This window comes from Etheostoma spectabile, chromosome 4 (assembly GCF_008692095.1).
Source record: "Etheostoma spectabile isolate EspeVRDwgs_2016 chromosome 4, UIUC_Espe_1.0, whole genome shotgun sequence".
NCBI lineage: Eukaryota > Metazoa > Chordata > Actinopteri > Perciformes > Percidae > Etheostoma > Etheostoma spectabile.
In genome coordinates this window covers 9,524,845-9,540,285 of record NC_045736.1, presented here as the reverse complement: position 1 = coordinate 9,540,285, position 15,441 = coordinate 9,524,845, and the positions used below count along the sequence as shown (strand labels likewise).

General features: G+C 37.8%; 2 protein-coding genes across 2 annotated transcripts in view; one reads left to right on the top strand and one right to left on the bottom strand.

The window, feature by feature from the left end:
- gcnt7 (glucosaminyl (N-acetyl) transferase family member 7) overlaps positions 1-7,863 on the bottom strand; it is an 8,643-nt gene extending 780 nt beyond the window's left edge. The window contains exons 1-4 of the mRNA XM_032513342.1: positions 6,935-7,863; positions 4,677-4,932; positions 3,788-4,529; positions 1,661-1,756 (exon numbers count right to left, since the gene is read on the bottom strand). Of these exons, the coding sequence (XP_032369233.1) occupies positions 1,661-1,756; positions 3,788-4,529; positions 4,677-4,883 (1,045 nt within the window). The 5' untranslated portion in view covers positions 4,884-4,932; positions 6,935-7,863. The remainder of the gene's footprint in view (positions 1-1,660; positions 1,757-3,787; positions 4,530-4,676; positions 4,933-6,934) is intronic.
- The window catches only part of rtf2 (replication termination factor 2), a 29,782-nt gene extending 16,544 nt beyond the window's left edge, over positions 1-13,238 (top strand). Inside the window, exons 6-9 of the mRNA XM_032513347.1 lie at positions 10,211-10,321; positions 10,539-10,593; positions 11,541-11,609; positions 12,049-13,238. Of these exons, the coding sequence (XP_032369238.1) occupies positions 10,211-10,321; positions 10,539-10,593; positions 11,541-11,609; positions 12,049-12,236 (423 nt within the window). The 3' untranslated portion in view covers positions 12,237-13,238. The remainder of the gene's footprint in view (positions 1-10,210; positions 10,322-10,538; positions 10,594-11,540; positions 11,610-12,048) is intronic.
- The last annotated feature ends 2,203 nt before the right edge of the window (positions 13,239-15,441 follow it).

Here is a 15,441-nt window from a genome sequence, read left to right as displayed (position 1 = left end):
ATTGCCAAGCAGCTTGGTGAGAAGGTGACAACAGTTGGTGCGATTATCCGTAAATGGAAGAAACACAGCTGGGACCATAGTCACCAAGAAAACAATTGGTACCACACTACACTGTGAAGGACTGAAACCCTGCGGTGCCTGCAAGGTCCACCTGCTCAAGACAGCCCATATTCATGCATGTCTGAAGTTTGCCAACGAACATCTGAATGATTCAGAGGACGACTGGGTGAAAGTGTTGTGGTCAGATGAGACCAAAATGGAGCTCGTTGGCATCAACTCAACTCGCCGTGTTTAGAGGAGGAGGAATGCTGCCTATGACCCCAACAACACCATCCTCACCGTCAAACATGGAGGTGGAAACATTATGCTTAGGGGGTGTTTTTCTGCTAAGGGGACAGGACGAATTCACCGCATCAAAGGGACGATGGACAGGGCCTTGTACCGCCAAATCTTAGGTGAGAACCTCCTTCCCTCAGCCACGGCATTAAAAATGGGTTGTGGATGGGTATTCCAGCCTGGTGGCCAACTACAAGAAACGTCTGACCTCTGTGTTTGCTAACAAGGGTTTTGCCACCAAGTACTAAGTGATGTTTTGCAGAGGGTTCAAATACATATTTCCCTCATTAAAATGCATATCAATTTATGACATTTTTGACATGTGTTTTTTTGTATTTTTTTGTTGTTATTCTGTCTCTCACTGTTCAAATAAATCTACAATTTAAATCATAGACTGATTATTTCTTTGTCATGGGCAAATGTACAAAATCAGCAGGGGATCAAATACTTTTTTTCCTCACTGTAGCTCTGAGTCTGTTTTGCCACATGTTTTTTTTCTTTTTTAACCTGTTAAAGGTCAAACAAACTAAATCTGTTTTAGAATAAATCATATCAGATAAATCCTCATATCTATGCTTATCATCTTTTGTTGAGTAAATATTGTTTTGCCTTAGCCAGTAATGGGTCCTATAATCCTGTCTGGAGCCAAAGAGCCAAACATAAGACAAAGAGTAAGGAGCATACAATGTTTATGTCATCGAAAAAAGATAGAGAATGAGGTAGGCTAATATTAGAAAAAACAAAAACAGTTTTTCATTTTAGTACTTAATTAGTACTCGTTCATATGTGTAGTAGTGAGTTTTTCTTTGTCCCAAAACATTCACTGATTTGATAATGTGTTTGTAATAGAGCCCAACCAATATATTGGCTTTTTTTTCCCAATATTCATTCATCAGAATCATTTATAATGACAAATAAATGATTCTGATAATGAATATTTAAAAAATAAAAATGGACTGTCAACCATGTTATGAGTGTTGGCGTTGCCAGCGTTGTTCAAAGGACCTTAAGTATTTTTATACATTTTATTTATGTTTTGTAACACTTTTCTTGATTTTTTTTTTAAAATATATATCGGCATATCAGATTTAAAAAACAAACAAATCTTTGTTTAAGTATTGACCTTAAAAATCCTTTTTTGGTCTGGCTCTAGTTTGTAAATTACATTACAGATTCTGTTCAAATGACATTTCCATTGTGTCCATTGTTTAGAATTCACAGTCACAAAACGCACAGTTGAATTTAAGACTGTAGATAAGCTCTGTGGTACAATAATAATCCATGAAATAGTACTCATTATAATACATGTACTTCTGTACTGTACCTTTGCAGCCATTGTGTGTCTTTCCCTCTTGATCCCTCCACTTGATTGCCCGGATGTCTCCTGCCCAGCCTCCATCAATGTGGCTGCCTGGAGCTTCTTTAAACACATAACCAGACAAAATGAATTATAATTATGTGACCTAATTGAATTATAAGGATTTACTTAGCCCAGTCTGGAACTGTCACATCCACTGCATGGGACAGAGTCGTAGATGCTTCCCATAGAAAAGCTTAGGGAAGCTTCTGTATGCTAACCTGAAGCTACATCCTCACTACTGCGTTTTCATTTTCAAACAGCCTTTTGAAACAAAAACAGTCTCCGCCTACACAAGTGTTTAGGCTCCATATCAGAAAGGATCTCCACCCATATTAACATGTCTGACAATTCATATCACATGACCATTTATCATTTATTTGTGGTAAGCTAGTTTTGTTTTACAAAAGCTTAATTTCAGCTTGAAATGATCCCAAACTTTGGGAACCTTTATATTGTTTACTCTGGCATGTCTCTTCTCCCCTCACTATTTTCTCTCTCTTCCGCCATTTTACAAGCCGTCTTTGTCACGGCACCTGTACTCAGCCCGTCAACTGTAAAAAATAAAAACAAGACAAAGCTAAACAATTTCCTAAAGAATCACTATCTTTGCCTTATTTTCACACTGATAATATTAAGGAATGGAGAAATTGTAAAGATTGCCAAAGTCTTGACAAGATGATCAAAAAGCCATAGGATAGACATAATAATAATAATCTGTCCGTCTCTCTCTCTCTCTCTCACACCTCCTATAGCTCTCTTTTTTTTTACCAAGATAAAGTCTGCCTTATTGACACCTTGGGACAGATATGTTGCTAAAAAGAATACAGTTTGTTGCACTTTATTGTTTTCACTTATTGGAAATAAACCCATTGCATTTCAACCACTCTCCTTAGGAGCACCCAGGTTACTAATTTCATTTATTCAGTCTGTTCCTTGGACAAGACCAGTGGCAATATTTCTTAATAACTAACATGCTTGTCTTTTAGTGTAGAAGGAAAATCGCCATTTCAGTTTACTTGACTACTTCATAATTTAAGAGTAAGAAATGAGACCAACCACGAGTGAGTAAATGTAGGGAATAAGAAGGGATCCTCTGATACAATATTGTTGATGATAAATATAGATATTAATCACGAGTATTAACTATTAATGATAAATTATTATTATCTTAATTTGCTGTAGTTTTCCTTTTGTGCTGTATGTGCGGGATAAAAATAAAGGAAATCCGTTACTTCAAGCAAACAATCGTTCCATCTTTTCTAGTTGGTAGTATTCTATGAAAACATGTTCATGTTTGATTGGTGGCAAACAACATGTTTATCATTTTCCATCATCTTTAAATGCTGTCACATTTCATATGGTATATTTTGCCAAATGTGCTGCTACAAGTGTGATGGCTTCAGTCATGCTGTGGCTCACTCACTAAGGTCAATTAAGAATCCAGACTCCACAGTTTTTGACCGTGGCGACGCTGCTACCAGTAACTTTTCCCACCTTTGACTTCAACTGAAAATTTTGCCATACACGCACCAAAATTCCCATTTTGTCCCTCGAAAAAGGAATTTAACACCGATCTTCTTGTGATTCATTGCTTTAGATCAAACAGCTCATTGACTTAACCCTTGTGTTGTCTTCCCGTCAACCAAGAAAACAAACAAACGTTTTGGTCACTTTTTTCAACATTATCATCACTTTTTCCAAAATCTTTGTCAGTTTTTCAATGATGTTTTTGCCAAAGTTTTTTGATATTGTTTATTGTTGACATTTTCAGCGCTTATTGTGACAGCCCATTTTTTTTGCCAAAAAAAGAATGAAATGAAAACGGGTCAAATTTGACCCAAGGACAACATAAGGGTTAACTTCACCTAACTTGAAATCCTGCCATAAAAGCACCGTCAGTGAGCCAGTGTAAAACGTTTGAGGATTAAATATGCTGTTTGACCTTGTTGCATTGATTGTGTTTCTGTATCCAGTGTTTTTTTCTTTTGTTCAAACATCATAATCAAACTAGTTAATAAGTAATAGTTCCATTCTAGGATTTGTGGTGCTGAACTTCCCACTACGTGTACCCATTCGAAAAAGGCAGTTTACCTTTGATGTGGTTGAGTGTCACCCAGTAGTGCTCATCTGGACTGAACGTGTCTTTGGACCACTCCAAGAGGTCTTGGGCTATTGGGCTTTTTAGAACAAAGTCCACAAAAGCTCTTGTGAGAGCATAGTAGGCTGTTCCAAAATAAATTTGCAAGTTTTGTGGAGGAGGACCTTTCCTAAGTCCCAACCCTTTCTGGGCTACATGTGAGCCCACTATCTCTCTGTGCTGAAGCTGTGTTCTGTGCCTCATAGACTCCGGCTGCTTGACCCCGGGCGTCATGTTTCTGTCCCTCCACTCTTTGCTCTGCATGTACCGCACCAGTTCCAGGTTGCTCTGGACAGGGAAATCCTGTCCGCACAGATTCACCACCTTCCTCCAGCCTATCTTTGACTTTGCTAGATCCGTCATGCAGTTAAAGTCTGCTTGCAGGCGGGAAAACCCAGCGTACGTTACTGTCTCGCTGCGGCTGGAGAGGAAGGTATTTTTAAAGCAGCCGACTAGCTTCCTTACTGCCGCCTGGTACTCCAGCGAAGCTTTATTATCCACATGAATGCAGTAGACGTTTTGTGGCATGTAAATGGCCCGCAACAGGCGCACAAATAGCTCCAGCTCCTTGTGAATAGTTACAATGAATGCTAAAGGGTAGTCTTCCTCCTCACGACTTAGAGGTCTTGTGATGAAGTGCAGGTCACTGGTCAAATTGGAACACTGCATGCCATTATTCAGAATATAGCTTTCCACCTATAGACATAAAAAAGATATATTGACACTAGGCCTGTCATCAAAACATAGTTACCTTTTTAACATTTTTTAACTAGAATCTTTACTCACATTTGCTGTTATAATTCTTCAGTTTAACTTAGATTTTTGGAATGCAATAAAACATACCTGGCAGTCATGGCGGTGCCATTCTACTCCTTCCTCCATGCCGGACACCAGAGCTTTACATTCAGTGGAGAAGGGCCTGCAACTTGGAAGCTGTGGCAGCTTAGGCTCTGTTGGCATCCTGGTCCTCATGTAAATGACTGAACAGATAATAATACTCATCCCAAGGCACACCAGGAAGCTGCATTTTGTCCCCTCAAGCTGGCTCATAATATCCCTCTTTCACCGTACCCAAACAGCACCGCCACAGATAAAACTCCTGCAATAAAGACAACCTGATTGGTATTTGCAGTAGGGTCTTGGACCCATGAGGGATATTAAATAGGGTAAAATATGTAGGTTAGCACTAATTGATGAAGCCAGTTTTTAGATCAAGTAATCTAGTTTAGTGTACCTAATTTAGTCTAATGATAACTTTTATTGACTGATGTATAACTGGCAACACATTTTCTTTGGTTCAAATTCCTAAACAATATATTTTACCAGTTGACAAAGCATAGAGTACTTAAATAAACCTTTTTAAATGTTTTAATGCTTTAAAGTTTGACCTAGCAACATTACATTAAAACTAGTACTGAAGTGATTGATTACTTGATTAATCAGCTAGTTGATCAATAGAAAATGTTACTTATAAGTTTGATAGTTGTGTAAAAATTAACATACCACTTTCTGATTATAGTTTGCTTTCTCTTGAAATTAGCTAATACATTTTGCAAACAAAAGAAAAGAATATTGAAATAAAAAGTTTGAGTTAAGAATGGCTATATTTGGTTATTTTATAGATCTAAATATTAATTCTCATTCAGTGAAAAACAATTGCCAAAAAAATGTTGTTCAGGGGTGACATGTGCAAGGTACAAGAGATAGCAGATACAGTAAGTCAACAAACAACGTTCTTGTGACATGAGTATAGGTTTCAGACTGGCTGACAATAATTGAGAGACAGACAGTAGCCTGGTAATAAGTGTGATACACTGCCGTCTGTTTTTCATATAAAACAATATTTATAAGGAACATCCCCCAATATATGTTTCCAAGGACCAGAATCTTTCTAAGCAGACACTCTGTGGGCCAGACTTTCAAATAAAGAAAATAAAATATATTTAAACCTAATATACCCATGCATGTTTTGAGATATTTTCACTTTCTTACTAAAATGCAATATTTATTTACAAAACTACAGACTAGGCTACTAAACTAGAAAATGATCTCAGAGTAGATGGCAGTTTACTGAGGAGTGATGGTTAAAACCTGTGACTACGGAAACGTTGTTGTAGTATGCAGTGTCCCAATTAATGGAACACGCTTGCAGGAAGTAAGGCCTGTTGTCAGGTAAAAATGTCATTTTCAAAGAGCTTGAAGCCAAAAGTTGACGTGGGAAACCACAGCTTAAATGAAGAATGGACTGATAAGTACACATTTGTTTTGCCGACTTTCAGTAACGCTAAACCAGGATGCCTCATTTGCAATGAAACGATCGCTGTTGCAAAAGAATACAACCGGCAATCATCATCAGAATGAAGAACAGGAACATGACGGTGCCGTTAATTATTATTAGATGTCACAACAGCCCATGCTTGACAGTTTTAATGACAGTGGAAATCCCTCCCGACGGGTGAACAGGGACTCTGTTGCGGTCAGTTAACAAGGGTCGACCATCGTTCAGAAAAGAAAATCAAAATTTGTATCCCTAGCCTAAACGCTTTCTTTTTAATTTTATTTCTCTGTTCTTTTATCAACATGTAACAGCACCCTCTCTTAAATTATATCACTGGTACAGATGATGAAGTAAAAACCATTCCCCAGTATAAAATACGTGATTTTATTCTCCACAGCCATCTGGCGACCCATGAAATTATCTCACAACCCCTTGTATCCACTGACTGCAGTAGGGGAAACCTTGACAGAACCTGAACGCCCTGCTGTTGCACCATAGATACAGATATCCATAGAGGGGCTGCCAGGGAAATGTGTTCGTTTTAAATCTTCTGTCAAATAGCTTTTTGCTTGGTTGCACTCAATGTTTTGGATACTTGGGGGTATTTTTTTGCTCAGTCAAAATCCTCTAGGTCTGTTGTTTTACAGTAAATTATGACCATCTTTATCTTAGCTTTCTATATCAAACAACTTAAGCTTGCTACACATCAAAACACACACACACGCACACACACTCATGCACACGCACACGCACTCATGCACACGCACGCGCAAACAGCATGTAAGGACAATATGCCAAAGACAGGACAAGGTGAACCATTTACCTTTGATGCAGTCTGTAGTCCTCGGTGAAGAAGTAAAACATTAGACATCAGCTACTGTTCAGATCGTTATCAAAACAGCTACTCCGAGCTTGTTACTGCCATCCGTCTAGAGTCAGCCGGAGAACACAAGTCGTTTTCATAACGGCCATCGTCGGCAACAGCAGGAACAACAGAAACAGAAGTAATAGTAGCAGATTTTGTCACAAGTTTCAGAAGATTGTGTTGTACAGAGAAGAAGAGACTGCTCTCGGAGCTTGAGAACATGTCACAATGAGGCAGAATGCTTTGCATGTGTGGTTTTTCTTTTTTCATCTCTTGTCACATACCCACGAGACCACGTCTTTCCCTGCCTGGTTACCAGTAGTAACACCCACACAACTGACACACCAGAGCACACTCGCACCTTACACACACTCTATCTCCCTAAGGTTTTTCCACTCTCCTCCCCCATACAGTTTTGTATTCACTGGTGTGTTGCATCTTTTTGTCTTCTTGCTTTCCATTTTTCTCTTCTCAAACCCCTTTTACCTCAGGTTTCTTTCTTCTTTTTTTCTCTCAAATGGATTCAATTCCAGCACATTTGCTTAGATAGAGTTACAGATATTAAGTCATCCACAGTGTCTCTCCACTGAGCGCGTTCTCTCTGTCTTTTTCTCATTCTTGTTTCCTGCCAAGTAGCTGGTTCAGTGCTGATGCAAGTTGCTGGTTGACATGTTCAATGTCATAAGGATACGGTTCTCAGCTCCCAGATTGACCGTGTCATTTGTGGTAATAGCAACAGCAGAGGGACTGACTTCAGAGCAGCACCCACAGAGTTTGTTTGCTGCTTGGTCAGCTTCTGAGATTATCCCTCTTGTATTGAACAGAGCACATGGCCAGAGTTCACACCCACTGGGCCTGCATTACGGCAACACAATAGATCCCCTGCTGGTTACTCAGGGGTTTGATATTTGTGCTTGAATATGGATTTGTTTTCCCTTTATGTGGCAGTCATGCTACATGTTAGTTTTTTTTGTTCAGTACACAAATTTATGAATTAAAGAGTTTTGCAATCCACTCTTGGTTAACCTGTCCAGGAGAAATGCAGCAATGTTTGATGATTGTTTTTTCAGAACGTGTGTTTCCCAGTAGTGCCTTGACCCTCAGCTATAATCCATTTTTGTTAACAACTTACAATACAGTGATAAATCTACCATCTCAGTGCTGACTTAACATGCATAGGGGAAACTCGTGTGAAAAGTGATGATTTAACCACCACAATTCAGGTTAGGTCTGCAACAAACTATATATTACATACATTATAAATTAATAAAATATATTCTATATTAATAATGATAATAATATTTATTTATAAGCACATTTCAAGGAAAAAAAAGAGCAGCAAAATATCAAGACAAAAAAATCAAACAAAACCATAGTATACAATAAATTAAAGGGGAACAATGTAGTTTTTTTTAGCTTAATTTACCTTTACTAAACAGCGTTGGAGTCATTGAAATGGTTATATGACTCTTTTTTCAGAGTTGAATGGTGGTCGTCTCGCTCCCCACCAACGCCTCTGCGTGGAAAAATCACCCTTGCAACTTTCGGTCAGCGGACTCGGCGTCAGGAAATATCGCGTGATATCAGGTCTCGCGAAGAAACAAATTGATTCACGGCACTGCACACATACGCCCATTCAGGAACCATTTTTTTTCCAGGTTTTTCCACACTGTCGTCATGGCTGAACCAAAAAAAACAAAACAGAAACTTAGGAAAGCATTGTCGGAGGCACAGACCAATAATGCCAGTTTTAAAATAACAACTTAGTCTGTAGTTGCCAAGTTGTTTACCATAATCTGTTTCTGTTTAAAGCTATAGTGCATTGTTTCTTCCACTAAAAAACAAGTGATTAGATTAATTCAGCCACCCTGTCATCTAGACAGTAAGATGCCCAGTGATATACTGGTCCATTAGTGGATTTAACAATACACACTTTTATTTTAAGTCAACAGAATGGAAAACATTGTGAACTTAACTGGTGGATGTTTGGTCGGTATAAAATAGTTAGTGCATCCCTATATTTCATTAAACGCTGTGTGTCTGTCCAACTGAATCTTAGTTTGCCTTTTCCATTTGCTGTGCTATGTTTCGAGTTAATTTTCCTTTCAGCAAAAAACACATGTGGCTTGCATGCAAAACACATGAACAGGAAAGTTATGGGGCACGGAGATGGTCGGGATTTAGATTTTTCACAATTATTTGCCATTTAAATTTACGTATTCCTGCCACACGTACTTCACAAACAATTCTGAAGATTTTCATCAGGCTGGATAAACAAAACTTTGCTTTGCATGTCAAAGTAGGACTACAACTTGTTATCTGTTGTGCACTTGAACCTTGTGGAACCTTGGTTTGTGGCTTTTTCACCTATCCATTCATGTTATGAGCTTATGGGTTTTTAAAGAGACTTACACATTTGAATGTTGTGAATTTGCATCCAGATGATGCCTTTTAGGAATTTGGATAACCTTTTCCGAGGAATACATTTTTAAAGATAATTTTTGGGCAGTTTCAGCCAGGACAGCTGAAGATATGAAGGGGGAGAGAGAGGCAATAGGTCGGAGTCAAACCCAGGCCCGCTGCGTTGACGAGGAACATCCCTCCGTATATGGACGGCCGCTCTACCAACTGAGCTATCTGGCCGCCCAATATATCTTTAAATTAGAAACCCAAATATATTTTTCTGAAGTGAATGTGTCAAGGTAGAAGGCAGGGAAAATCTTGTCAACACATTACATATATTTCTAGTACCTTATTTTCTTATTTTTACCACAAGACTACTGAAACAACATTATTAGACAGTATTAGGCAATAAGCTTAGTTTTGCATTGCCCCATCCCAAAGCCAGGATTGGAACATGATTTCACTCACTAGACAACAAAGTCTTAAGATATTAATGTGATCTGATGTGATTAACATGATTATTGAATACTAAAATTTATAAACAACTATGTGCATGGCAATACTGTTAACATCAACACGATGTTCTCCAATATCAGTGTATATCATTATATAACAAATATATACATGTATCAAAATAAAGGGTCAAATTGCTGCTTTGTTCCATTGTTGCATTGCTTCAGACACAATACATAAAACAATCTTTCATTTTTCTTTTCCATGAAGTTTCACTTATATAGGAGTATGAACTGCCTTAACATTGGTTGGAGGTTTTTTTTTCTTCTACTGTGTCAGTCAGTAGCTCTTACCTGGGATGCCATTTTTGTGTTTTAGTGTGGGGACGCCTTTAAAAATGAGGACGTCATTGTGCTCAATGGGACTAAGGATGAGGTTGAGAAGCTGAAGGAGAAGATGGAAGAGAGGCGGACCAAAGCCAAAACTAAGGTGAGTTTTATTCAAACAAATTACACCTAATCTACAATGATGACGTGATGAAGTGGGTATTCAGGGTTAAATAAACTGTAAAATATGTAATTGGCGGAAAGACAAAATTTGTAATTTTTGTAAACTGAAACATCCAGTTATAAATACTTCAAGTCTTGGAAAAACTTTTTTGGAAAACAAAGTTTTGTAATCAATACCTTGCCCTTTTATTTTTTAGAAATCAAAGAAGAGCAAAGCAGCTGAATTTGTGTCCACACCATCAGAATTAAAAGGTTTGTGTAAAGCCTGGTTGAGGCATCATACATCATTGTTAAGACACATTTGTTAATCATTTACATAAACAAAACTAAGCAGCTAACAAAACCCTTACTACTTAATTTGGGTAATGTTTTGAATGTGCTGTAGAGGAGTTAGCAGGGTTATTCAAACATTTAACTGCAGAATGTGACACCATCATTGACATTTAACTACTTGAGTCTGTAGATATTGCAGGTATCTTTAGACTTTGCTGTGAGACGTTGATGACCAAGAAGATTAATCTAATTTCACACTCTTAATATATGGGATTGGATTTTTAAAATGTCTCATCTGCTCTTTTCCCCTGAAGGTTCTATAAATGTGTCTTGGTGTCACCAAGATTTTAGAAAACGTCTCTACACAACTGATTTCCTTAATGAACAACAGTCATTTTGGAAATAGTTCAATTTGGTTTTTGCTCTCAACGCAGCACTGAGTCAACCCTGTTCAAGGTCTCCAGTGACTTACTGCTTGCCATCTACACAAGCCTGTCCTTGACCTTTTGCTCAGCCTTTGATACAGTAGACCATGGTGTCTTCATCAACCTACTGAAAACCGTTGTTGGTATCAGTGACGTATCTCTAAACTTGTTCATCTTTCAAATGGGTCCTTCTCTGTCATGCTTGGAGAGGCCACCTCCACTTATGCTACTCTTTTGTGGGGTCCCATAGGGATCTATTATGGGTCCCTCTCCTATTTACCATATGCATGCTACTCCAGGGGCAAATCAAGCATATGAAGCAATGATTTAAACTCAAATGAGAAACCTTTTATGCAACCTTTTGTAATTTAGTTTTTGTTTATGATATATTATTTATATGAAGTTATATACATTTTCTGAAACCATAACTTGTTATACCTGAACAAAACATTGAATGAAGTTATCTGTCTTAATCAAACTGACTTATGTTTCTTGCCACAGATGACACACAAGCTCCACAAGTGGATGTAACCGAGAGCTCACTAGAAAATGGTGAAAGCAGCCAGTCAGGTAGCTAACCACACTTTTTCTTAAATGAATACAGACAAACAAAACTTAACCTCAATACTTTTGGGAAATGACAATGCAAAGCAAATGTCTTCCAGAATAACTGAGTAATACTCTTTACCTTCAAACAGCATAGCAGTCATTCTGAATGTGAACTGTTTAAGATGAAGAGGTTTTCTGTCTAAATTGTTGCCAGATGATTTAAAAAAGGATAACCAGCTCATACAATTAGCTGAATTGCTCAAGTGCCAATCTGGCATGTTATTCTTAAAACATCATGATCATTTCAGTGAATAAATACCACTCCAGTGAGATAATCTGTTTATTTTAGAACAAAATGAATACAGAATTATAGAACAATATTAGAAGTAATAAAGCCTTGCCTTGTTTTTCTTTATCCTGCTATTTTGTTTCCCCTGTCATTTGCCATTTTACCACCTAGCTGTGGCCGGATCCTCCAGCTCCTCTAAAGGCACCAAGTCTTCAACTTCCTCCGCCACCAAAAGGTCCGTCCAGGAAATGACTGAGAAGTCGGAGGTCTTCAAATCCCTGTTCACCAGCCACAGCTCTGCCAAGCGCACTAAAGATCAGACATCCAACTGGGTCACCCACACCCCGTATCACTTCTAGTAACTGTCACTCAGAGCAAAGATCACCATTTTTAGATTGCTCCAGAAATTGTGACCTATTAACAATCCATTACTGATAAAACCTAGTTCTACATACCCAGCTCCAACACACATATACATCCACACAGGTGCACACACATTGCCTACATGACCTTTAATTATTTCACCAATGTGTGGACTCCCAATACATTTCTTCAGTCCCCTGTAGCTTAGTGTTTACATGTTGTGAACATTTTGTTAATGACTCCCCAAGCTGTTCAGACTCTTTGTTTTGTAACCTTCCTCCCAAACGTATTCCCTAGCCTCTCTGTGTTCTCAGTCACAGGTGCTCTGAGAATTGATGCTTAAGTGACTTTATTATCTCTGTCACTCTGCTGTCTCCTAGTGGACACAGTGTAGCTTTTCAAAGTGATCTCTACGTGGTTGGAAAACTTCAGTTACACACATTTACATCTGCATCTTTAAAGAAGGTCCTACTGTGAGCTGGAATTATTTACACCCCCCCATTATCTCTATCAGTATGAGCTTGGCCCACATTTCTTTATTGTATAATGTATTTAACATGTTTAGTACAGGACTACCAAGTGATTTGTAATAATTTCATGGGTAATTTTTTTTTTTATTCTTCAAAAGTGGGTTTAAAAATTATGGTTAACAGAAAGACAGTTTAAAGCATCTTGCTTATTTATTGAAGCTTCTGATACTCATAAATCAACAAAAGTGCACAAAGACAAACATAAGTAGTTGTAGTGTAACAGGACAGGAGGAAACATACTTTTAACTTAGTGATCTTCTTTGTTTTTGAGCATCACAATCTTCAATATTTTCCAAAATGCTTCCAACTGTCTGCGTAGCCTAATATAGTAAAATTGAGTTATCATATTCTACACACTGGGCGATTAAAAAAAATGAAAATAAAAAAAATACGTCTTTCATATTTGCAATTCAAGTCATTTATTTTTCTTTTATAATAGCAAAAGCCAAAATAAATTTCTATTCAATCATATTACGTTTTACTTTTAATTTTTTCAAGTCCTCTAGACGACCATGTTTCGTACTGTGACCATGACCACATTTGTTTTTACTTTTTTTATACGACCCATTGGAGCATTTCATAAATTAGCACCCATAATGGTGGCAGAAAATCCCTCCTCTCACCTAGACATAGCGATAGCGGTTTTAAACACATCATTAACGTTGTGAAGCGGTCACAGTTTGGTTAGGTTCAGGCAACAACACTACTTAAGTTTAGAAAAAGCATGTGGTTTGGGTTAAAAGGTTAAAATCAGTACATTTTTTACATTATGATACTTCCATGCGTACGTACATGACACAAACACTGGTCCTCGCCTACCCATAACGCTGAATCTTTATACAATGTTATATGACCTTCTGCTTTGCTCCCGTCATAAATACAACATCCAATAAAGGGCGCCACATAACAATAAATGTAAATAGGGGTCGCAATTGCTGCTTGTACAAACAACCTATGGCATCTTGTGTAAAGTAAAATGCACAACAAGTTTCCTTTTATTGTGTGTTTGCCTGTAATATAAAGTTTGGCTACACAACTCTATATGAGTATTTAAAATGATCTAAAAGTATTAATTACCTGTAATAACAGCACGAGCAACAGCTCTGTTTAAGGGAAAATTAACACTAAAAACAGTCTTTAAAAACTCTTAAGTACAGCAGTTTACATCTGTTTTTTAATGTAAAATGTGTAAAAACAAAACCTGTTATGCAGTTTGGACTTCAGGGTGTTGATTAGGGCACCCAGCTGGCAGCCAATATCTCCATAAATATTCTTAAAACAGCCACACATTGTGTACGTTATGGTCTTGTGCAGATGACCACTAATGTCTTCTAAATGATACAGGACAGGAGATCAAAACAGTGTCCAATCAGATATCCCCATAGTACAGGAAGTAGCCTAATCGCATCTTTTTCTTCAGTAATTTAGCATTTGTCTCCTTTTAATCTTACTTGGATATTTAACCTTTGCTGTGCAGAATGATGTTTGTGCAGAGTTTAACACTAAAACACTGTTTTGACATTGATCTGCCGAAGAGGGAAAGTTTAAATCCAACACTGGCCCTATAATGTATGCAACTTGCACACGTGTGAAGTGAAAAAGAGTAAATGTACACCACTGGATACGCCTATATGAATATTTTACTGTCTGTATGAGTTAAAAAAAAAACTCAATCAAAAGTAATACTGATCCTTCTCAAACCAAATAGTTGGCTGATGTTAGCTCCGTGGTGATGTGGGGTGGCTGCCACGAGGCGGCAGCAGAGTCCTCTGTGGGTTTTACCGACCCTTTGTAATGTTGTCGCAGGGTTAAGAAAAAAGAATACTAAGGGGAGTCTGCCTGCTTCTCATTAAATGTAAGTTATACTATAAATAATCCAATCATTGTGGCAAAACATTTCAATGAACACTGCGTCCTCTTGTCTTCGTCCAGCAGCAGTCTACGACATGTTCGGTTTGTTGTTGATTTATAGCCTGCATCTTTCGGCGCACTTTAAAGAAATGCATAGGTGGTTTACAAAGAAATAATGCATCAATAATAAGAACCACATTAAGCTCATATCACATTTTATTTATTTTTGTATTTACCTTTTGTCAATAAAACCAAAGAAGGTTTGTCTTTGATCCGCAGCAAAGGCAGATGCGTTTTCTAACAGCCATTTAGCCATATTGGCTTTATGTTGCTCCATGACTTTGGGAGCATTGAGAACTATTTTCTAATGTAAGTAGATATTTACCAAACCCTGTAGGAGCGAATGGTTTTGGGCTACAAAAAAAGACAGATGGGCTAATTATAGGATTGGCCGTTGTTGAACGCATCTTTAGTCTCAACGTTTGCATTCGCTAACTTCCAATAACATGTATACAAAATTCATAAAGACCATATACATAGCATAAAATAAAGTTGGAAATCATAGGCCTATAGCCTAGTGTTAGGTAGCTCTATTGTCCAATTATGTTTGTTTTCAAGAAACAAAAAACGGTTCACACAGCGGGTCATTTGCAAGTCGAGTCCTAGACATTGGAGATGGGTATTAAAATATCTTTAAATAATAATAAAAGATGCGCACAGTTGTTCCCATCATAGTTCCTATAAAGTTTTCTAAATTTTTTTTAAAGCATTGTTTGGCCCAATGGTTAGCACTGTGGCCTCACAGCAAGAAGGAAGGTCG